General features: G+C 37.5%; 1 protein-coding gene across 2 annotated transcripts in view; it reads left to right on the forward strand.

Moving 5' to 3' along the window:
* Positions 1-22082, forward strand: part of IL1RAPL1 (interleukin 1 receptor accessory protein-like 1) — a 762019-nt gene extending 739937 nt beyond the window's left edge. For both annotated transcript variants that reach the window (XM_014948366.1, XM_014948367.1), the window contains exons 9-11: positions 3072-3215; positions 16383-16553; positions 17849-22082. In XM_014948366.1, coding sequence (XP_014803852.1) covers positions 3072-3215; positions 16383-16553; positions 17849-18567 — 1034 coding nt within the window. In that variant the 3' untranslated portion in view covers positions 18568-22082. The remainder of the gene's footprint in view (positions 1-3071; positions 3216-16382; positions 16554-17848) is intronic.
* The last annotated feature ends 1410 nt before the right edge of the window (positions 22083-23492 follow it).

Consider the following 23492-nt stretch of genomic DNA (forward strand, 5'->3'; position numbering starts at 1 on the left):
CACTTTTTGTCTCTCCCCTCTGATGTGGAATTGTGCTGAAATTGAATCTTTTTAGTGTGGAACCACCACAGGAAACTTGAATTTCAGCAGGAAAAACATATCACACTTCAAAGGGAGTGTAATGCCTGCCACAGCAACTGTGCTCAAATCCCAATGCAAAAGGTAAAATAAAGCAACAGGAAAAACTGTTTTTGTGAAGGTAACATTACACTCCAGCCTTGCTGCTACACTTCAGCTTAGCTTTAACAGTCCCTGCATCACCACCCTCAGTGTTCATGGAGGATCTTCAGGAGTAACCTCTCCTACTGAGGAGTCAGAAGCACCCTCCCCACTTCCCACTGGGAAAACCAAGGCACAGAAATGTGAAATGGCTTCGATCACCTGAGGGACCAACAGCAGAGGCAGGGCCCAGCCTTCCACTCTTCAAGCCTCCAGTTCAGCCCAACACAGGGAAACACTGTCCACAAAATCCCTGTGGCAGCTCAAAGCCAGCTGGTGCCCCCTGTTCAGCAGAAACATTAACACAAGGCCTGAAAGCCATTGGCTCGGTGCGGCCCTGTGCCCAGGCAAACCTGTCCCACCTTCCACCACACTGCACAGATGTGGCTGTCCCACTGCCAGGGCTCCATGGTTAGATCAGGCATCTGCTGGGCTGAATGTAAGGATGCAGCAGCCTGCTGGGCTCATCACTGCTCCCCTCTGCCGCTGAACCCCAACTAATAGCACCCCAGATGGAGAGCAACATGTGCTGGCAGACATTGCTCAGCGCAGAAGCAAACACCGGTTTGCTGTGCTGAAGGGATAGGGCATGAATCTTACTCTGCAAACAAATGTGTTTAAGAAAGAACCACCTTATCCTTGTGCTCATAAGTGATCGTGATGGGCTCAGCAGGAGTACATGAAAAGGTAATTTCTAGTATGTTTCAGGGTGACAGAAAATTTTGTTGTTTGCTTTGGTTGCCTAATTTAGGACAGTTTCATGTGTGTTAAGATTGACGTTACTGAAGTAAAAATATAGGCATAATCTTGAATTACTTTATGATGAAAAAGATAACTAAAAGGGACTCTTTAATGGCAAAGTGATGCAGTGCATTAGTCTGATTTCACGCACAGTGACAGAGAACAGATGACTACCTGCAGTTATTTTTTCCATTTAATCTCAAAATCATTAATTTAGGAAAAACTTTTGTTTTCCAGTTGTAAAGTTTTTCCTTGCCTTTAATGAGTCATAACAGCAGGCACACAAATTGAGTATTTTGTGCCTAGCAACCCGAAATATTAAAGCTTTTCTTCTAGTTACCGTTGAATAGCTGCATCACCCATAGTACAAAATGATAAACAGAGTATAGTAAGCCAGTGCAGAGTAATTTTGATTTCCATTCATATTCTAAAATACTGTATTACTTGTCTATGCAAACAATTTTTGGGGGTGTTTTTAATAACATTCCCCTGTCTGCACCAGAAAAGTATTGAAAGTCTGAAACAACCATGTTGGTCTTAAAAATATCTAACACAAAGGAGATTCCAGCAGAGCTTTGGACAGAATGACATGGAATATAAATGCTTCCTTATTTTATTTTATTATACTTTTAGTGTCTTCTAGAGAGCAATGAAATATTCTTACAGTTGCCTCAAAGTAATAAAAAAGTATATGATTCTCAGTAGACAGTGAAAATAAATGGAATTGTCACTTCTTTCTCTAACCTTTTATTTCTCTAATTGAATTGTATTGTGCTGGAGTATCATATCTGCATAACCACACACACAAAAAAAGGTTACTTCAGGGCTACCCTGCTTCACTCTGATAGAAGTTGCCCACTGGAAGAGGATATTGTGAAAATAACACAAAACAGAGCTTTCTCCGGTACAGATTTTTATGAAGCAAGCTGTGTATCTTAGATTTCCAAGATATGATTTCTTGCCATTCCTCAAAACAGTGATAGTGGGAAAGTATGTGTGGTCTTAATATTTGCCATCTATTAGTCATTTAAAATTACAAAATTGTTAGCAATGCTCTTCCCGCTCCCACCTTCCTTTTTTAACAGTGCCAGTTTTCAGTTTTCAACAAATGAAAAGTAAAAACAAAATGGATGCCACATAGCTGTGTGAACTTCCTTGAGCTGGGGAGGTGAAATAGGCACTGATAAGTGGCCCCACTGAAGGTACTGCTGGTCATAGGCAGTTGTGGCCACATTTGTGATGTGTTGTGGCCACATTTGACCAGAGTCCCTGTCCTCAGGGGTGGAGTTACATGGTGACAGTCTGGATCCATCACATGAGTCTCCAGTGGCAGAGGGCAACAAAGATATCAGGGCGTAATGGTCTGAAGGGAAATGTTATAACGGACAAATCAGGATGATTTGCTGTGACTTCGCATAAAGCAAGCCCAAGAGGGGAAAGGGGAGAATAAAGATGAGCTGCAGATCACTGGGAAACTATGTGAAAGATATTAAAAAAAAACTGAGATGTGAGGCTGTGGGGTGACCTGGATAATTTCTCCTCACATCTCTCAAGTTTTGGGTTTTTTTTTGTTGTGGTTTTTTATTTTATTTTATTTTATTATTATTATTATTTTGGAAAAAAAAAAAGTCCTTAGTGTAAACTTATCCAGTAGACTGAAACTCATCTTATTTGTGGAATACGGGAGGAGCTTGGTTTGCATTATAGTCCCAAAAAAAAGAAACATTCACCTCTGCTTTCATTTTAAGTGGCATGTCAAGATTTATCTGTGTAAAGCAAACTGTGATCTCTCTACAGAGAGAAAGAAGGGAGTTATCAAATATCTCCTATATATATGCATGTAGTCATATACACATACACCTCCACACTCCTCCCCAGTAATTGTTATTTTTCAGATGAGCAATTCAGATGGCATACTAGAGGAAACACTAGTTTATTAAAGAAAAAAAAAAATCTATCAGTTAGGTATTTCTTTAAGGGCCCTATAATGAAATAAATACATAAATAACCCATTATTCATTATTTTATTTTAATGTATAAGTGTGAGGTCGGCTGCTACTCTTTTTCTTCTTTGGAACGTGGTTGTTACTGCATTTTGTGATTCTTTGCAGAGCTGATGTACACAGTTGAGCTTGCTGGAGGGCTTGGTGCTATTCTGCTGCTGCTTGTTTGTTTAGTGACTATCTACAAGTGTTACAAGATAGAGATTATGCTCTTCTACAGGAATCATTTTGGAGCTGAAGAACTAGATGGAGGTAAGGTATCTTCTTGGTATGTTTCCTACTTTCAAAGTACACCTGTCTTGTTTTCTCACTTCACTAAGGCCAAAATTTTATTTCAGTTGAAGATGCATTTACAACTGTAATTTTTATTTCTCACTGCATTAGGCACTGACTTGAATATGCATTCCTCATGCAGCACACTAGCAGCGGTGATTGCTGAGCTGATGTACATGCTGCTCTCTGGAGCTCCAGAAGACACCCATGTCTTTTAGATTTTTATTCCCGACACTGAATGTAAATTACCAACATTGGTGCATTAAAGGTTTTCACTTTCTGTCAGTACTGAAAGCCAGATTCACTTCTCATAAGCTAGAGAGTATCTTCCCTAATTGTATTCACCAAGTAGGTACAGGTTGAAGTGAATCTCAATTTACTGCCTGTTTAAACTGATCAGTTTCAATAAACTGTACCAAGTGTTTGGGAATGTACCCAGCAGTTCATTTTCTTGAGTTCATTTACTTAATCACTGAGAAAGCAGCTAATGGTCATTAAAGTTGTTCTGTGATTCAAGGACGCCTAAACAATAGTAATCCTCACTGTATGCACCAGCTTGTGTCAAATGTATACTCGCATTTTGTTTTCTTCTCTTTTTAAGCACTGCAGAAAAAGGTCGTCTTTGCCTCTAGCCCTACTAATCAAAACTGCTGTTGAACAGCGAACTGCGTTGAGCTGCAGGCTCTGATTAATTAGGTTTGGTTTCTTGGGTCAGAGTTTCTGATGTTTTGTGCTACCACTATGTCTTTGGTGACAGGACCTTCTTTTTTACTGAAATACTAATAGAAGTTATTTTACAGTTGAAGGTAATAGCCTGTGGGCAGAAGCCACTGTGACATATTAAAATAAATGTGTACTGATAAACAAGCACTGACCGAAACTGTCACCGGTATGGGAGAAGAGCGGCAGCAGAATTAGAGGTCCTTCTATAAGGGAAAGAATTCCATAATAAGATCACTAGGGAATGACCCACAAGGATTCAAAATAGACAGTGCTCAGAACAACAAGTCCAAGAACATTAGAACATTTTGTATCCTTCTACTGGATTTACAAAAAGGATGCATTCATATAACAGCTCAGTGGGGGAAAAAAACCCAGATTATTCTTGTTGTTTTACAGAGGAGGAAACTGGGGCCCAGAAGGACTTTGACTCATGGAGGATTTTGGCAGACGCCTTTTTTTTTAGGAGCTGAGATCCTCTCTTCCCCACAAAGCTATGCCCAGTTTAAATGGGCATGCTTAATTGCATAAATTGTGTGAATTTAGTAATAGTCATATTACATTAGGCAGAAGTAGTCAGTTTGATTAATAATTGTTTAAATAGATGCAATTTAATGTTCTCCCTCACAGATCAGTAATTTTTACTTTTACAGCTGTCATTTATTGTTATCTCAAATCATTGCAATTCATTTGCAAACTTTACCAGATGTTACACACTTGCCTCTCTTCTCTCCCATCCCAAACCGTGATCACCTAGGAACAACACTAATTTAATCACACATTTTAAACAACAAAAAAGTGACCTCTAAAGGACACTGTTGTGGGATTCAAAAGGAGGAAAACCAATATCCATTCAGTTTATCCTTCTGAGCAACAATCATTGTTAAAGAAGATGAAACATGGATGCTCCTTAGATGATCAATGCAAACACTGATAGCTTGAGTGCTTAACTGAAGAAATAAAAGAAGAAAAATACTACTAGCAGATTCCTAATGGAAACCTTTAGCTTCTACTATATTCAATATGCTAAAAACATGGATAAAAACCATTGTGTTAATGAAGTTACTGCAGCTGAGCTTTTTACTCTCCTTCCCTTAGACACTTGCAAGAGGGAGAAAACAGAGAGAAAACGCCCCACAGAAGACCAAGCCAAGGCTTGTGTAGAAATAAATTGCAGACATACATTCAGATTCTTTCCTTTGGCTTAGTTTGTTACTGACAGACACAAAATGCTGAACTCTAAAATCTTCTAGCCTCATCTCCTGCAGTGCAACAGCACAGCGCCCACATGCTATTCATAATTTACAGTATGTTCTGTCATACTTCGGGACAGCATGTAGATAAGCAAACATCAAAATATCACAGGCTTTTTTTTTGTGCACTATATTGTACCCAGAGAGGATTTGAAACAGTTTAAAAGTGAGGTCCAATTAAAATTTTCAGTTGAAAATCTCTTTTAAAATGCAACGCTTCATTTCTTCCCTGATCAGAGAACAAGCCCTTCAGGATGTCAAATCTCATCACAATTCCTTTTTCCTATCCAAGCCTTAAACACATCAGTTTTTCTCAGGCTAACATACGCGTTTCTGTGGGAGGCATGAGTAAATTGTGAGAAATATTTGAAAACAAAGTGTTTAACTCTTACAGCTAATGCAACTTAATTTATTGCTTTTTGTAGGGGTACTGCAGATTAAGCAAGTGATCACAGCTGCTGATTCCTCATTTTTCTAACTTGCATCTTTGAATTTCCCATCTTCTCTCTCATCATGGCGACTAGACTCTCCTTCTGCTTTTTCCTTGCTCCTGCAAACACTTTAGATCTGTGTCACCATTATTGTTTCCTGGGAATGGGCATTGAAGACCTCTTTTTTGCTTCCCTGGTTAATTCCCTGACCTGCCTACTAAATTGGAGTATAATCAAACACCAGCTCACATTTTACTATTTCTCCTCCCACTCTATGCCCATGCTTTGCAGCCACCTGGGAGCTCACTCCACACCAGGGGGCTGCGTTGATGGACACTATATTTTGTCCTTTGGTGTGGAGCAACACAACATGCCAGTGTTTAGTCAGGGGACCTCACCTTGTCTGGGAGGTGAGACCTCCATGTCTGGGAGGTGGAGCACAGGGGCAAGAAAAGCACTCTGACCTTTGGCAAAGAAGTAGCTTTCTCACCTGTAGGTGTTTGGCATCACCTCATGTCTCAGAGATATAACTCACTCCTACCAGTTTGGTGGTTAGAAACTCCCAAATCTAAGTGGAGAATTTCAGTTCAGGATCTTCCCATGTACATAATGAAGATGATACCTTGAAGTGGTATGCAAACAAAGAAATGTCCATTTTTATTCTGAAAACACCAACATTTTCAGAAACAGATACTTCACTAAGAACTTCTGAGGACTGATCGTTGTTAAATGTCAAGCAACCTTTTTAGGTTGCAGCTCTGAACTTAAAAGCTTGCTTTAAAAAACCTTGTCTATAAAGTGCACTTTAAGGACTAAAACATTATTAGTGAAATCTGCTTTTAGAAATTATGATTTCTTCTATTTTGCTCTACTTTGAGCTCCAACACAAGAGTTTTTATATCACCTTCATCCTCTGAGGAGTGTTTTAGGAGTTACCATTTATGTATTTTTATTTTCCAAGGATATTCTCTTGCTGCCTTTCCCAGATTTTAAACGAGTTGGTGAACAAACCAAGTATCATACTTTAACTGGCAAAGACAAATAAAAATGCAAGTAAACATTGACAAGTACCTGAGATCAACACATGCCCTGACTTCTTCCTACCTTGCACCTTAAAAAGGCTGTTTGTATCAGATGAGATATTACCACTGTATAGAAATCTGCTCTTTGCCTACATACTACCTAACTTCCAGGCCCCCTAAAATCTAACGAAATTTTCCCAGGATTTTACCTAGGACAACTGTCTCCTTTGTGAGACTTGTCCTTCGCATCAGCAGACACAGCAAGGGTGGAGAGGGAAATCAGACCGCTTCTCCAAGCAGCACCATTTATGATGCCACCATAAAGTGGCCAGGAGGCTCAAGGTCACCAAAACAGCTATTTTCAACTCTTTCTTGCCATTTCAAGACCTGGGAGTTTTCAGTGGATGTGCAGATGTCTGTATGGATGCTTTAAGGTATACTAAGGATAAAACCAGAAGTCTGTGGATGACATGCTAAAACTCATTGGACATGGTCAGATAGGCAAAATTACTAAAAAACATGGACTTACATATATGTTTACCTCCCAGATTCCAGTTTCAGAGAAAAGAGCACGTGGTATAGTTCACAGTAGAAACAGTCTGTAGGCACCAGCCCCTACCATTACCTGGGTACATTAGTAACCATTTAAATTGGTGAAAGTTTTTGCCTGAAGGAATTAATAATCAAGGGGAAACCAGCATTAACATTGATAAGAATAAAAAAGTACCAACTAAAGAGAAAGTCTGAACAAATATGCTGTAAATAGTTTTCTAATGAAATTTACATAAATAAGCTTTCTCACGGCTAGGCTGACAAGAAGGCAAGCCTTAGGCTCAAGAACAAAATAAAAACCTGTAGGCAGCTGATAACTAGAAAGTGAGAGCTTTCCTTAGTAGCTGGTATGATGACCTCCACAATGAACACTGGTGCTTGTAGGTCCCATCAGCTGTTTCTACAATGTGGGACAAAAGCTCTGCATAATGTCCTTGATCTTATTCTCAGCTTTCCTTGCCAAGGAAACCTTGGTGAATTGATGGAAGAACCAGTCTCTGTGCAGCTGGGGTGCAGGCAGGGAACGCACCTTCTTCACTGTGCACCCCTCCCCCCAACATTGCTGAAATAAAACTAAGTGTTCCTAACATCATTAAAATATGTTGCTGCTGAGCTCTCTAAATTCAGGAAATCTTGTTTGGATTTGGTAGAAGACATCTATAGTAGCAGTTTCTTGGCTGTGCTGGCTGCACTTTCCTATAGAGATGAGTTTCTACTGCTTGCTGAGGGGAAGCAAATCAATGCTCAGATTAGGAGATTGATGAAACAGTTTCTGCCTTGAAGTCTCTGGTGCACCTGGGAGCCCTTAGGTAATCATGATTTTTGTCCTCACTATTAGTTAGCTGCAAAACACTAGCAGGGTTCATGGACAGACCTATGGGATTGCCCAGATAATATCTTATTAACTCTACAAGAGCAAGTGATATATACCTTTTAGAGGTTTCCTGAGTTTCATCCCAGTAAACCTCTTACACAGCAAGGAAAGGCAACACTTTGAGTTTCTTCATGTTTCAGTGTGACATAGTTGCTAACTTTCAAATATAACTTTTACCAGTGGTTTAGGCACTGCCAAAGTACTTGTGTTAATGATTATGCTATGCAAGTATAGCTAGACTGAAATTACTGCTGAAGTTAGGGACTTTGCAATTACAGAATCTTCCCTGGGGACTCATAGAAAAAATTTGCAATAGCAGCCTCACCACTGCATATGTATTCTTATTGGCTATTGGCAAACCATGGCAATAAGAAATCCTGCTCTATGAATACAAATTTCAAGTTCTATTAAAATCACCTTTAGGAAAATGTAGCTTTCATCTTTCTAAATATTACTGGTTACAAAAAGGGATTTTCCTCTTATTTAATTACCATTTTATTGTTGGGGAGCTGCTCCTCTTAACTCTTCTTGTTTATGCTATTTATTTACAACTGAATTGCAATTCAAACAATAAAATCTCAATTTATATCTCCACTGAATATGGGATTTTCTAGATTCTGTCCTTGAAACTTACTAATTCAAAATAAAAATCCTGCTTTTTTTCTCTCTTCCTATTTTATAGCATCTAGAGTACAGGTGTAAGATATATATATTAAAAAATGAAATAACACTATCACCAAGAACATCTTTAGATTCCAAACTAAAAGATTGTTATAAGTTAGAAAGTACAATTGTAAAGTAGAAAAAAAAAGAGAATACCATATATAAAACAATGAAGAATGAGATATGTCCTGTTCCTCAACCAGCAGCTCTGTCAAATCATTCTAAGCTTTGAAGTTTTTTTTGAAGCACATTGCAGGTTTCCAAGGTAGGTGAGATGAACACAGCATAATGGCATCTGATTTCAAGAATCCTAGATTGAAAGTCAGTTTTCAAGCCATTTTCCCCTTGAGTTTTACTTACATTTGTAATTATTTACTTATTTTTTAGCTGCTTTTATCTAGATCAAGGCTACCTTTCATCTATTTTTCAAAATACTTAACCCAATGATAAGATACAAGTACTATCACTGAGTTCAACAGAACTAAGGAATATACATAAAATTAAGCATTTATTTTATAAAGGTAAGTAGTTGCTTTGTTGAATTAGGACTATAATGAGAGCATCACTTCTTGACACTTTTTATTTAAGAAATTTCTTTAGTATAAAAAAGATATACACTCGTTCATTTTCAGGGTTTACATGACACTCTTTATTAGTGCCTCTTCTTGCTTTCTCCTCTTTTAAATAGTAGCTAGTTTCTTCCAGTCTTTCATAGATAACTACTACACCAAGCTATGTTTTTAGCTAGGTAGTCACCGTTAAGTCTTTCAATATCTACTAATAATACATTTTTTCTTTGTTTGGTGTTAGACCTGCAAATAGTTCAGAGCAATCAAGAGAAGAATTTCTATCACCATCTTTTAACTTTCATAATTTTTTTAATATTCTGAAACTCTTATAAGGACTTTTGACTTTTCGTATCTGCCAAGAGCAACTTCTAAGATTAATGCTTCATCAGTTTTTCATATTGAAAGTAGAATGTGTTCGGTAGTAGTAATAAATTTAAACTTCCATGTTATTGAGAATGACTGAGAAACATTTGAGGTGCACTCTTCATGTAGTTAGGAATCCAAAATCAGACTTAGTATGAGAGAAAAAATTAAATTTAATAATAGGTTATTCAGTTTAAATTAGTAATATTCTATCTTATGTATCTATTACTGACAAATTTCAGCTGTAATTATAGAAAACAAACAAAAATATAGCTTATAGACAGAATTTATTTTAATCTTGAAATCACGCCACTGTATTATTTTTTGGCTGAATTTTTATCTGCTGGGACCCACTTCCAATTTTCAAGAAATGTCAAATGCAGCATCGATATCTTGGGGTTTTCATAAATATTCTTTTTAAATCAACTTTAAATTGGTATTTCTTGTATTTTTTCATGGTCTTTAGACTTCCAAAAATTAATATGGCCTAATGGGGAAAAAGCAAGGGAAAAAGCAAGCAAAGGAAAAAGCAAAAGGAAGGGAAGGGAAGGGAAGGGAAGGGAAGGGAAATATATGTCCATTGTTTTAATATTTTTATAAATGTGCCTATTATGGGCAAATAACCTTTTCTTTTTTTTTTCATCTATGCTGTGCTGAGAATACTCTAGAACCTATTTAGAACTGATTACATTTCTTTACCCTCTTTTCCAGTGTTGCATTACAAAACCTCCCTCTAATTCACTATTACCCACCCTGCACAAGGATATGAACTATCATTAGGAATGCTACACTTAACAAATACTTTGTCATGGAAAAAGCTAGTGTTGGTAGTTCTTAATTTATATTAACAATAAAAAGGGCTTGACATTTAAAAATAAAAGAAAATGTTACAGTGAGCTTCATAAGCAACAGTAAATAGTATAAGAATTTATAAGCATATATAAGCATAAGCATTTTGAAAGACTTAGGATTTGAGTGTTTAACTAAGCATTTAAATTACATTTTTCATTACATTAAGGATGTTGAATGCTATTGCAATGTGTACATTAAACGTGGGCCCACAAGTAATGAAACAAATGCGATTATAATTTTGAAGCAACAACAGTCTGGGAAGTTTTGAAAGCCCAGTACTTTACAACCTTTCCTCAACACAGCATGTTTTTTAAAGAGGAAAGCCTTCTGCATTGACTTGACTCTAATTCCTTGCAGCACTGGGAGGATCCAGTCTGTTATTTCTAAGAAGCCTACTTGAAATCCTGAAACTCCAAGTTAAATCAGTGAGCCCATATCTCCTGGACTCCAGCAATGAGTATCTGAGTCTTTACTAGGCTCTGGCAAAGGAGGGAAATCAGCTGTTCCCTGGTTGAGGAAGAACTGCCTTCAAATCAGGGCATGTAGGAATGGAAGATCTGCTCAAGCCAGAAGTTTTGCTGGCTACACCTAAATGCAGAGCAGCCTGCACGTGGCCATCTGCCTTCAGTACAGTGAATGTTTCTGAAGCCACTACTAATTATTCCAGAGGATTTCAGGGTGCACAGAGGCTGACCCTGATGTTTAGGTCTTACAGCTTCATTAAAATAAGATTCGCTATGAAATACGATATTGTTGGATTTCTCTTTGTTTCCATCTATTAATCTGTCTTGTGTTAAAATGTATCATGCCAGATGTAAATCAGTTTGTCATTTACTTGAAAATGGCTGATAAGAAAAAAAATAACTCTATGAAGCTTTTTTTTTAATTTTTCATTTTTCATCCTTTTTTTTTTTTTTTTCTGTCTTCCATTAGCATAAATATCTGCAGTGTTTAAGGTTTAATAAACCCTCAAAGGCCCAAACTGCTGGCTTCCTGGGGTGCAACATGGAAATCATTAGGAAACATATACATCTATAACACAAATTCAAAGTTGAATCTCTTTGCTGGTCCCTGTAGAAGAGGAACTTTTATCTATGTTTCTGTAGGCACTAGCTTACCATTTCTTCATGTGTAACTGTTAAAGGAGCATGCATACAGATGAGTTCTTAGATGTTTGGTAGTGATTTACTTACCCAGAGATCCCATTTGCATGTGACAAAATAGATGCTTATAGAGTTTCAGTTTCATTTTATGCTTACATTGAGCCTTTAAGTGACTGCTGCTGAGTGCATCCTTGGAATAACAAGCAGCATTTGCAACTTTATCCCCTAAAAGTTTATATCACTTCTGCTGGATTAACACTGTAGAAAGTTACAGGAAGGATGATACCATATTCCTCATTTGGATGAATACCAAAAGGAATGGACAGTATTAAAGAACGCATGATGCAATGGTGCAACATCTATTTTGGCTAAAATCCTGAGCCACTAAGTGAAGTACTGTTTCCATGTGTTATTAATGAAGCTGGGATTTCACCCTCAGTGTTTACCCCTGAGATCGATCCAAACATTTTTTTCAGACCTCTGGCTGAGCACAACTCCATGGCAATTACTCAGTGTGTCCTTGCTTTTGACTCCACAGAACAGTTAAAATGGTATGGCAAAGGCTGCTCCTCATAGTCTGTTTTGGCCAGAGTCTTGCAGTACCAGTGGGTTTAAGCTGACTAAACTGTTTGTGAACTGGATGCGTAAAACCTTGAGCACAGGCTGTATTTGACCCCATTGTGATGAAGTAATCCAGCTCTCATGGTTTTCTATAGTACAACAACAAAGAATTGTTTTTTTATCAAGTCTGGTTGACCTTGGCCATGCAAGGTCTGGTTTAGGTTTTGTTTCAGTATTTTCAATTAAGGGATACAACAAAACTTCACAGAAATGAAGGCTGTTGGATTAAGAACTCCTTCCTAGTTATATACTATCTGTAGGCAGCAGAAAGCAACTGCAAGCCACATAACAGAAAAGGATTACTTGTCCATTCACAAAGAATGGGAAGAGGAAAGTTATCACACCAAAATGTTTCCAAGTATTGCCGTTACATGATATTGTATGTCACACTCAGCTTTGTTCACTAAATATAATACAGCTATGCAACATACCTGAGGCAATGCAAAGATGAACTTGTTCTGATACGTTTCTAAAAAAAGAATCCTGAAACGGTTAAGGGAATAAGAGTACTCTCAGGTACAAAAATATATGTAGATAATTGCTTTCAATCTCCATGGGAAAGAAAAAGAGTTTCAGATGAAATGATCAACATCCCTGCCTTTGGTTATTAGCAGGTATTTTTCTTCCTAAGTGTGGGAGGAAACAGGTAGTGAGTAACTATTTTCCAGTTTATTGCTAATGCACAGGAGCCTGACAAAAACAAATCTTTGAAATGGCATAATCTATATCTGAAGCCAAAGTGCAAGCAACAATCAATCACACTTTCATTCCGAGGATTCTTGGATAGAAGACTTAATTGTTTGTTGATGAAGGAAAATAAAGAAATTCTCATTTTAAAGAGAAGCTGAGTTTGCCATCAGTTTTGTTTGTTTTGAATTTGGATTTTTGCCCTTTTTTTTCTGACACTGATTAGATCCAGCCAGTATCTGAACTTATTGCATAGCCAAATATGTAATTATCATACAACATAATAATATAAGTAGTAATATAAGTCCTTTATGACTTGATTTGTGATTAGGAGCGGATTAGAAATTTTCTGGTGAATTGTTTAGTTTTTTTCCTTGGGCAAAGCAGATGCGCTGACACCAAATATTTTCATGGATAAAATACCAGTTCCAGTGAATGGTCAAGAAAACATAAAGCTCTGATGAACTTCCTGCATTCTTGCTGGGAAAGGGACTCCTGGGTGCCTTGCTCAGAGGAAGGTTTACATGGAAAACAGCTCGAGAATAAAGGGCTTGAAGCAAAAGTGAGAGCCTCCAGGTTCCATATAACACGACCAAAAGACTGGCAAGAAGCAAATCCCAGCTCCCAGCTGTAAGATCTGGGTGTCTGCAGGCTCCCATCTCCCTCCCTCTCAGTCCCTTGGGACAGCACATTAAAAAACATGAATTTAGATCAGAAATGATCTTTAGAATGTAAGCATCAGTCCCACCCATTACAAGCAGGAGTAGGTGGGATCATTTAACTGAGAAGAAACACAGGCAGAGACACCATCCTAGTTTCCTGGAAAAGGGAGATTTCAACAAATTCTCCCATTTTCATTACAACTTAATTTCTGTATTTTTTTACTATCCATAATAATTAGAGAAAATACTATGCCATAACCCTTTTATCACGTAACAGAAAAGATATCTTCTGATGGCTGCATAGCTGTCTGCCTGCTGTAGTTCTTAAAATGTTTCACAGAGTTGAAAATGCAGCCCTAATGATTTTATAAACTAAAAGCAGACCAATACAAAAATATCATAGAACTAAAACAAAGGCATATGTGATCATCCCCTGTGTATTCCAGGCATTTCATGTTTTGCAAATTGTCTCTTCATGTCAGTACGTTAGACCATCAGATAACAAAATTATCACATAAGATAATTCTGCTATAAACTGAACTTTTTACCTTTCATCAAAGAAAATTAAAAAAAAAAAACCAAACAAATGTGACAGATGGAGAGTATAATACCTCAGGAAACCCACTGTGCTAATGCATCTAGCAGTTTCCCTAGCTGGACTACACATCTTTGTGGATTGGAGTTTCAGTTAATTCATGATTGCCTGAACCCATCTGTGTAGACTTATCCTAGATCCTGGCTATTCTTTGCCCTTCAAATGCTATTAAAACCAGGGAACTAGAGTGGAAAGAAATGTTCCCTACAATACCGGATAATGCAGTTGTAGTCAGTGGAAATGCTGGAGCCTCTGTAGTATGAAAAATGTATACATCAAAATAAATGCATTAGTGTGATATTTACATAAACAAGAAAACAGTGCAATAGCATGAATAGTTTTCCAAGTAAGAATGTGCAAACCAGCTTAACAGACAACACTCCAAGCCTTTAAAAAAGTTTGAATACCGCATTATTCTTATTATTTCTTATTATATTCTTAGCCCTTTGAGAAATGATACATTCTCATCTCTACTCAAAGACTGTTGCAGAAGAACAACAGTGCTCTCAAACATGTACTATGGTTATGTTCATTACTAAGGTGACAACAAAAAATGCCATTAACACATCATTATTTTGTCAGTTGTCGTAATTTCCCCCATATATTTCTTGACCTCTCCGTGTGCTGGGTTAACACTGTCCTACTGTAGAAGCAAAAACCTGCTATGTAATCTCCCTCTATCTCATACTTGATCCATCCAGTGTTACTTAAAGGCATTGTGAAAGGTATTAGGTGCCTGTCTGTTGTTAAGGGCCATGGTTTCACGAATACTCAAAAGAAAAATAATGGAAAGTGAACTACAGAAAACAGTGTTGCTCTTTTTCTTATTTTCCCTTTGTGGCTGTGGTTGTTGTTGGGTAGGGGTTTTTTGTGTGTGTGTTTTGTTTTCTGTAGATATAACAATTGAATAGATAATATCACACAAAAAGTGGGCAGGGAAGAGAATGAGCACCCCCTCATCTAATGGGTTTGGAAAGTTTGAAAGTAGTAACAGTATAACCAATTTTATTTTTGTCATTTGCAAATGTTACCGAGCATAGTATGTATCCTTCATCAGAAGGAAGAGTGGACTGTTCAAGATTAGCACCATTTCATTAGTTTCTTTTATATTCTTTGCACTCACTCTGCGTTTGGCAGGCTTTTCTAAATAATGCTACCAGAGTACAAGAAGGTGTAAAATGAGGAAAGGAGTGGTTCAGCAAATAACTGAAGTCAGCATTGACTGAATATAACGTTACTTATGACACACATTCAAGTATTCAATCAGGTCTCTTTTACAAGCAATTGATATTCTCCATAGACTGTCCAGAATGTTGTCTAGAGATTTAGAAGGATGTTAACATTTCATTATTCTTGCCATTGATTTTTTTCTGCTTTCTTCACAACAAAAGTCAAAACGTGACCTCTTATTCCACTGAATTAGTTCCAGAGCACTTGGCATTATTGACCTCCTAATGAAAATTAATGATGGCTCTTTTGATTCAGTCTTTCAAGTAGGCACACCAAGCACATTGAAGAAACAGGCATGTTTATTTCTCATATTGAAACAAAATAACACACTTTTAAGTAACGAAATGTACATTAATGCAATATTAAATTTGCAACTTTAAGTGTGCAGAATTCAAGAGATTTAAACTGCATTTTCAGGAGCTGATGCTGCAAGTATTTAAGCTTGGTAATAATTTCAGACCTGGAAAGCCAATGAGTTTTGCAAGTAAAGCTACACATACGCTTAGAACATTTCAGCCTCAGGCCCTACATTTATAGTAAAAATATGGCAAGACTGAAATGTTTTACTATGCAATGGAGGCAATTGCACATTAGCTTAGATATTTCCATGCTTTTATTTTCCCTTTTAAAGCTAGACAAGAATTCAAAGTCTTTTCAGCGACTGTCACCCCACAGTGGATTTCCTTTTGCACAAATGTTTATGCACAAAATGGCTTCATTTTATGAATAGGGATCCCTTCTCTCTTGCATCTGTGTAAATAAGGATTACCTCTACCAGGTGAAACAGGAAAGGTGAATGGATTCATATCTAGAGATTGGGTGAAAGCTTGCCATCTAAACAATTTCCTATTCCTGAGGAATTCTCCCAGAAATAATTCCTGGGGAATTACCTAGGAAATCTTCAAGAATAATGAATAAACCAACTTAGTTTCTTCCTCTCTTTCCTTAGACAACAAAGACTACGATGCATATCTATCTTATACCAAAGTGGATCCTGACCAGTGGAATCAAGAAACTGGAGAAGAAGAAAGATTTGCTCTTGAGATCCTACCAGATATGCTTGAAAAGCACTATGGATACAAGTTGTTCATACCAGACAGAGATTTGATTCCCACAGGAAGTAAGTCTTTATTCTTCGGTGTTTCCTAAATAGCAAATGCAGTGATTACAGTGATCATTTTAGTATCGTTTCTATACCTACTCCTTCAGAATTTAATTTTTCCTCTGTTATCTTAGAGAATGATGAAGATAAGCCACCAAACATACTTAATATATATTTTTCACATAAGAGGACTACTTTTAAGTAATTTTATAATATAGATTGAAGGTGAGATAGTGCAGAAAGATCATGCATAAGTAAAGGAAATGAATGAGACTAGAATTTTTACACAGATTTTTTGAGAGCTTGCATATCTAGGAATGAATACAGAGATCTTTGTTTTCTGTTCCTTAGAGTTGGCCCAGAAAGATACCCGTGATTCTAAGTATTACAGAAATTCAGACAGGAGGGAAAAAGTTGTGTTTGGACTAAAGGCAAAGGTTGAATAATAACATCTACAGCAGACCAAAGCAGTGAATTCTGTTAGCATCCACTGCAGATAAATGTGTAGTGAAGGTACTAGATCATTCTCAGAGGCTGAAAATTAGAATTGATTCCAGCTGGTAAAAGTAGATCTTTTTTCATTTTTCTTTCACATATTCCAACCTACGTACAGTAATTTTTTGTAAGTTTCTGCAGTATTCTTCACAACTTCAGTGCAACCATATAGACAGATACTAAAATCAATATCTTTTACTAAAGAAAAGAAAGGATTCTTAGTGTAAGCAAAGCATAACATCAAACAATCACATGGATATTTTTTAAATCTACAGCAAACTAAACATTAATTTGCAGGAGCCAACACTGTTTCTGTGAACGTGTGTGGTGTGGACATGAAAGGAAAAGAAGAATCTAAGCCTGCATTACACCTCAGAGTATCATTTGGGTTTCAGACTGGGGCCCTGAAACACGTAGTTGCTGCTCTGTTGCCTACCTGGGTGACTTCGCCTTTTTAAAGGAAAAAGTTATGATGGACACACTTGGTCCAATAAAGATATAAATATTGATACAAAATCATGGCTCATGAACAAACACTCACAATCCATAGCGCATGCAGGAATAGATGCTTAGCAAGATCACAGCATGGTTGAGATTGGAAGGGACCTCTGGAGGTTATCCTTTCTAACCCCCCTGCTCAAGTGGGATTACTTAGAGCACGTTGCCCAGGAGCATGTCCTGACCAGCCAACCTAGCACATTTGCAAGTGATGTTTTTGAATATTGCAGTGAGCTCTTCTGGGAGCAGGGATTTGCCTCTGTTTATGGGAGCAGAGTGTTTTCTTAGACTGGTTTTTGAGCAATTGTCTTATTTTGTAGCCTACATTGAAGACGTGGCAAGATGTGTAGACCAAAGCAAGCGACTGATCATCGTCATGACTCCAAATTATGTGGTAAGAAGAGGATGGAGCATCTTTGAACTGGAAACAAGGCTTCGAAACATGTTAGTCACGGGCGAAATCAAAGTGATACTGATTGAATGCAGTGAACTACGAGGAGTGATGAACTACCAGGAGGTTGAGGCCCTAAAACATACCATCAAGCTCCTCACTGTCATTAAATGGCACGGACCAAAATGCAACAAGTTGAATTCTAAGTTCTGGAAACGTTTACAGTATGAAATGCCTTTTAAGAGGATTGAACCCATCACACACGAGCAGGTTTTAGATGTCAGTGAGCAGGGACCCTTTGGGGAACTGCAGACAGTCTCTGCGATTTCCATGGCTGCTGCCACCTCCACTGCACTTGCCACTGCCCATCCAGACCTGCGGTCCACCTTTCATAACACATATCATTCACAGATGCGCCAGAAACACTATTATCGAAGCTATGAATACGATGTACCTCCTACCGGCACCCTGCCGCTTACCTCAATAGGTAACCAGCATACCTACTGCAACATCCCTATGACACTTATAAACGGGCAGCGGCCACAGACAAAAACTAACAGGGAGCAGAATCCGGAAGAGGCTCACACAAACAGTGCGATACTGCCCCTCTTGCCACGGGAGACAAGTATATCAAGTGTCATTTGGTGACCGAAATGCAAGGGGCCATCAACCCCCTTGAGTAGGAGCTGAGTCTGCAGTCCGGTGCCTGGAACTACATCCTCGACTGCTGCTGTTAAACATGCATTACAATCGATAACATACGAGGAAAAACAGGGTCTTGTACATATGTTTTTTGCAATTTCTTTGTAGCATCAGTCTTCCTGTTTTACCCATGTTTCTTCCCATTCACATTTTCAACTTTGTTTTATATGTCATTGGAGTTTGTATATTTACATTTTTTTAAATGAAGAGACTGCTGTATAGATAGGAAACTTTTTTTGCTTCATTAGTATAGTTTTAGACTTTTTGTTTGTTTGTTTTTAACCTCTCTTGGGAATGCCTGGACAAAGCTATGTTGATACCAGAAGCACCATCCATTTTGTTGGCCTGCCTAGCCTGATTCCTGAAGGCCATGCCTGCTGCAGTTCACCTCTTTTGGAGAATATTTGTTCTTAGAAGGACCCCATCCCTCACTGAGAGCTCCAGTTTCATTTCTACTCCCGTAATGTGCACTGCTCCTTTCCTGCCCTTACACTGACCCCCATTCGGGGTAACACTACAGTCTGATCATCTAACATGTAACGTGGTAGATACCTGTCAAACAGAATATACCCAATCTGTATCAGTTGCTTCACAGTAGTCACTACAGAGTGTGTAGAAACTAGAGATGGTTTGGTTTTCTCTTTCTTGGGTTTGTTTTTATTTTAATTATTATTTTAAGAATGAGTTGATTGTATCCCTTTTATAAATATAAAAGCAAACCCTATTTTTAACACTTCCTGGAAAAGTATTAATGTGGTTGTGGATTTTATTTTTAAGTATTTAACTTTTTCTTTCCTCCCTTTCAAAATTCTACAAATATGATCATTTACAATTGTCAGGCAAGTAAGACAAGTGAGGCAATAGGCACTGAAGTGCAGAGAGTTCTGCTGATATTTACAGTGATGACTTCCAAACCAAAGGGGAATAAAAAGACAATATTGTAGATGGTTTGTCGCTTTGTATTATAGAAAGTGTTATTTTCTAAAAAAAAGAATAGCAAACATTATTTTGCTGTGGATTACAGAGTCCCCATGTATTTTAATGATCCAAAAACCTGTATTTGCTTTAAAATTATATATTTAGGATTAAGAAATCTTCTTTCATTTGGTTTTAGCTTGTAATGATAAGTAAAACTTAATTAATTTCAACATGATTTCAGTAAGAACTCAGGCAGAAAAAAATGACATGAATACCAACAAATATCATTGTTTTCAGAATAAACTTTATTTATACAAAATTAATATTTAAATCAGACCTGGAAGTATTAAAAACAATTTATTCACTTTAACGAATAAATAAATTAGTTTTATTTTTTATGTATGATTCTATCTTTGAGGAGTTGCAAATAATTCGTGCACCATGGCTGCCAGGGAACGAAAAAAAACCAGTTTGCTTACATCTGGACATCTTTAAGACAAATGGAAGAAACAACTTACTCATGTTTTAAATAATGGAGAAGTACCTTTTGGTTTTAGAAAGACAGGAGCAATGTTGTAGCTCTACAACATTTTCAGGCCAAGCTCTCTGCTAGCAGAAGCAGTGGAGCTGGGTTAGAGTTACTGGTTGCAGCACACTGTCATATAGTAATGGGTTTGATTTACCCTCGCAGAAATGTAACTGGTATCCTGGCAAACAGACTTGATAGTCTATTTATGTAATTAATTAGCTTTAGGTATTTTTATGATAGCTGAATGATATTGGCCAATATAATGGATGTGTGGGGTTTATTCACCCTGATTGTCACAATGAAAAAAGTACAGCTTATAATATTTTGGTATTCTTAATGAGAAGTGATGGGTAGAGAGCATGTAAATGGCAGTTTGGGGGATGTTTGTGGGAGTAAGCCAGAGCCGACAGTGTGGGAGGAAATGACTACGCTCCTGTTGTGAAAGTCAGGAAATCTCAGTAGCTGCATAACAAGCTAATAGAGCTTTGGGATGTGCACTGATTTTTATTTGCTTAAAAATGTTTATTTCTCTGACAATTTGCTCAAGTCCTTTTCTACAATCTGTTCTTTATTATCGTGTCTCCCTCTGGACGTGTGCCAAACATCCACAAAATGGAAATGAAGCTGCCAGGCCAGATAAAATTTTAAGAAAGCTTTGCACATTTGGTCATTTTCACAGTGTAAGAAAGCTATTATTTATTTAGTCTCACAGACACCTGTCAGGCACTGATGGCATTTAATTTCATCCAACTGGATGCACTGATGGCATTCGACTTCATTCAACTGGATGCCAAATACCCAGTATCCTCTGAAAGCAATGCATATTTTTTTCCCCTTTCCCTCCCCTTTACATGCCCTGGCGTAAAGATTGGGATGTGGAATAAATGTAGAATGTAACTATCTGACCACAGTCACATTTAGACGATTGGTAGGTGTTTCCTTAGCCACATGGGGAGTACTTTTCTGTTGTTCTATTTTTAGTGTAGATTTAAGCACTTTGAATAGCATGATTCAGGGATTGATGGATACTATTTGATATTCACACTACTTTAAAGAAGTTTTTCTTACAATGTTTTGTCATAATATTAAACAAAAGAAAAATAAACAAGCAAAAAAAGAAACAAACCACAAAACAAAACCTGAAATAAATGGAAAAGCTGTCTATGGTTTTAGAAACATTCCTCCTTACTCTTCCTCCTCTATGAACAGCTGTGTGGGAAACAGTGAAGGAAACTGTCGCGTGTTCATGTGCTTTATGTTTGACAAAAGTTCTGTTGGAAAACAAAATAAAATTTAAAAACAAAACAAAACAAAACAAAATACAACCAAACCTGTCATTGCCCTAGTGCTTAGGCTCCATCCTTTTCTGGTGAAGGTGTTCCAGTTTTTGACAACGCAGCCTGAAGTGTGCATGCAATAGCCACATATAAGGTTTAGCCATAAGCAAATAGCACTTTATTTTAAAAACTGCACAGCATGATGATTGGAAAAATTTACTCTGCCTGATCAATAACTTCGGGTCTGTATATGGATTCTATGCACATGAATTATCCAGGTGTGGTGCTTGGTCTTTATAAGGCTCTCTCTATTCAGGGTAGTCTTTGATATAAAACTAAAGGACTGTTGCACAATCTGTGGAAATTCAGTATATAATTTCTCCGGACAACACGTATAGCTGGACAGAATTGGAGCACTCTACAGTATGCATCTAATTATTTTGAAGAAAAAATGCATTGCTGGGTCTGATTCTGTTCTCAGTTGCAGCAGTATGAATTGAAAGTAAGTCTAATAAAGGTGAATGAGTCTAAAATTGACTTGTGTGGGAGAAGAAAATTGTAAAAGCAAAGAGGAAAGGAATTCATATTTGCAGTCTGTGACAAGCTGAAACCTTGGCTGTAAGGAAAGCAGCAGCAAAATATCTTCCACATTTTAGCAGGGATCCAGTTCTCACCTGGCAGACAACATCAAACACTTTCAATATGATCTTGTTCAGAACTAATACTCTTAGGCTTAGATGCAAAGTAAGATTCTTCTATTACTGCACAGCTGTGAAAACCATGTGTATGTTACATAATGGGTGATAATCAGCTCCAAAATAATTGGAAAGCTTGTTATACCCGCCTGATTAAAATTCAAAAAGTTGTACTTCTATATTGTGCATTAATAGCACATTTAAATTATAGATAAAGCCGTGAGAATCGGGGAAAACTGGCTTGGTAACAGGCTTCCTTCATTCTGAAACTGGAAAAAAAAAAAAAAGGAGAAGAAAATGTCAAGCTAGTAAGCCTAAGGAGAGTTTAATTAAAATCCAAAGAAGAAAAAAAAATCACAGCAGTAAAGTAAGCTCAAAAATAGGATGAAGGCCAATGGAAAAGAAAGGTCAAAATACCCACCTGTTTTTTAACTGTATTGTGGATTTTTTCTCATACAAAGCTTTGTACTCTGGCTGTCCTACATAAAGCAACTGGGGCTTTTGGGGCCCATCCAGACAGATCAGCAACACAAATATGTCCCTGTACGTCTAATACACTTCCGAGTGATTTTGTAATTGGTAGTCTAGCACAGAGAGTTTTTGATGTGTCTTCTATTGTGGTACAGAGGATGGCAGAAATCTGTCAGTGCTAAAAAAAGTCTCCATAACAGGTTTAGTTTATTATCCAGAGTAAATATATTCACTTCACACCCACCCCTTATCTGATTTGCTGTTATTGGAATGCTTTTTTTCATCCATTTCTCAGCTGAGCAAGAGATTAATGTGACTGGCGCCAGAAAAAAATGTAAGCAATTTCATAACAATGAGTCTTTTCATATAATGAATGCTGCAAGTTTCCTTGCATTTCTCTGTATAGTCACAACTCTTCACCTCCTAAATAGCGGATTGAGTGGAGGTTGGAGGAAACCATTGTGTCTTTCATTTGAGATTCACTGAATTTAGTATGGATACTGAGCTTTCATTTGTGATGTAATTTTGCTGGGGTATTTCCCATCGAGTCTGGCTATATCCTCCAAGAAGATGTGTTGGCAGCATCACACTTCTCCAGCTGGCCTTGGGTTGAAGTTCCAGAACTTGGAATTGTTACCCTGGGGATTGGAACTAATAGAAATGTTTCAGATAATAAGAGTTTTCCTGTGCTTTTTGTTTGTTTAAATTCTGCATGAGACAAAGTTTGAGCTTTGCTCTGGATTAATAAACTCTGAGGGTAGGAGGTCAAGAGTCCACAGAGTCATGAAGTAGTCAGAGCAGAAATTACAATGGCACGCCTGAAAACTTATTTGGAAAATGTATAAATTCTGAAGCTGCTCAGATTACTAAAAGATGAATAAATTGAGATTGAGGCTTGCTGAAGGAAAGTATTCTGTTTGCTATTACAGCCAGTCACATTCTAAAAGCTTATCAGCATTCTTGGATTAAATAACCAATATC

The sequence above is a fragment of the Calidris pugnax genome, unplaced genomic scaffold (genome assembly GCF_001431845.1).
Source record: "Calidris pugnax isolate Ruff unplaced genomic scaffold, ASM143184v1 scaffold164, whole genome shotgun sequence".
NCBI lineage: Eukaryota > Metazoa > Chordata > Aves > Charadriiformes > Scolopacidae > Calidris > Calidris pugnax.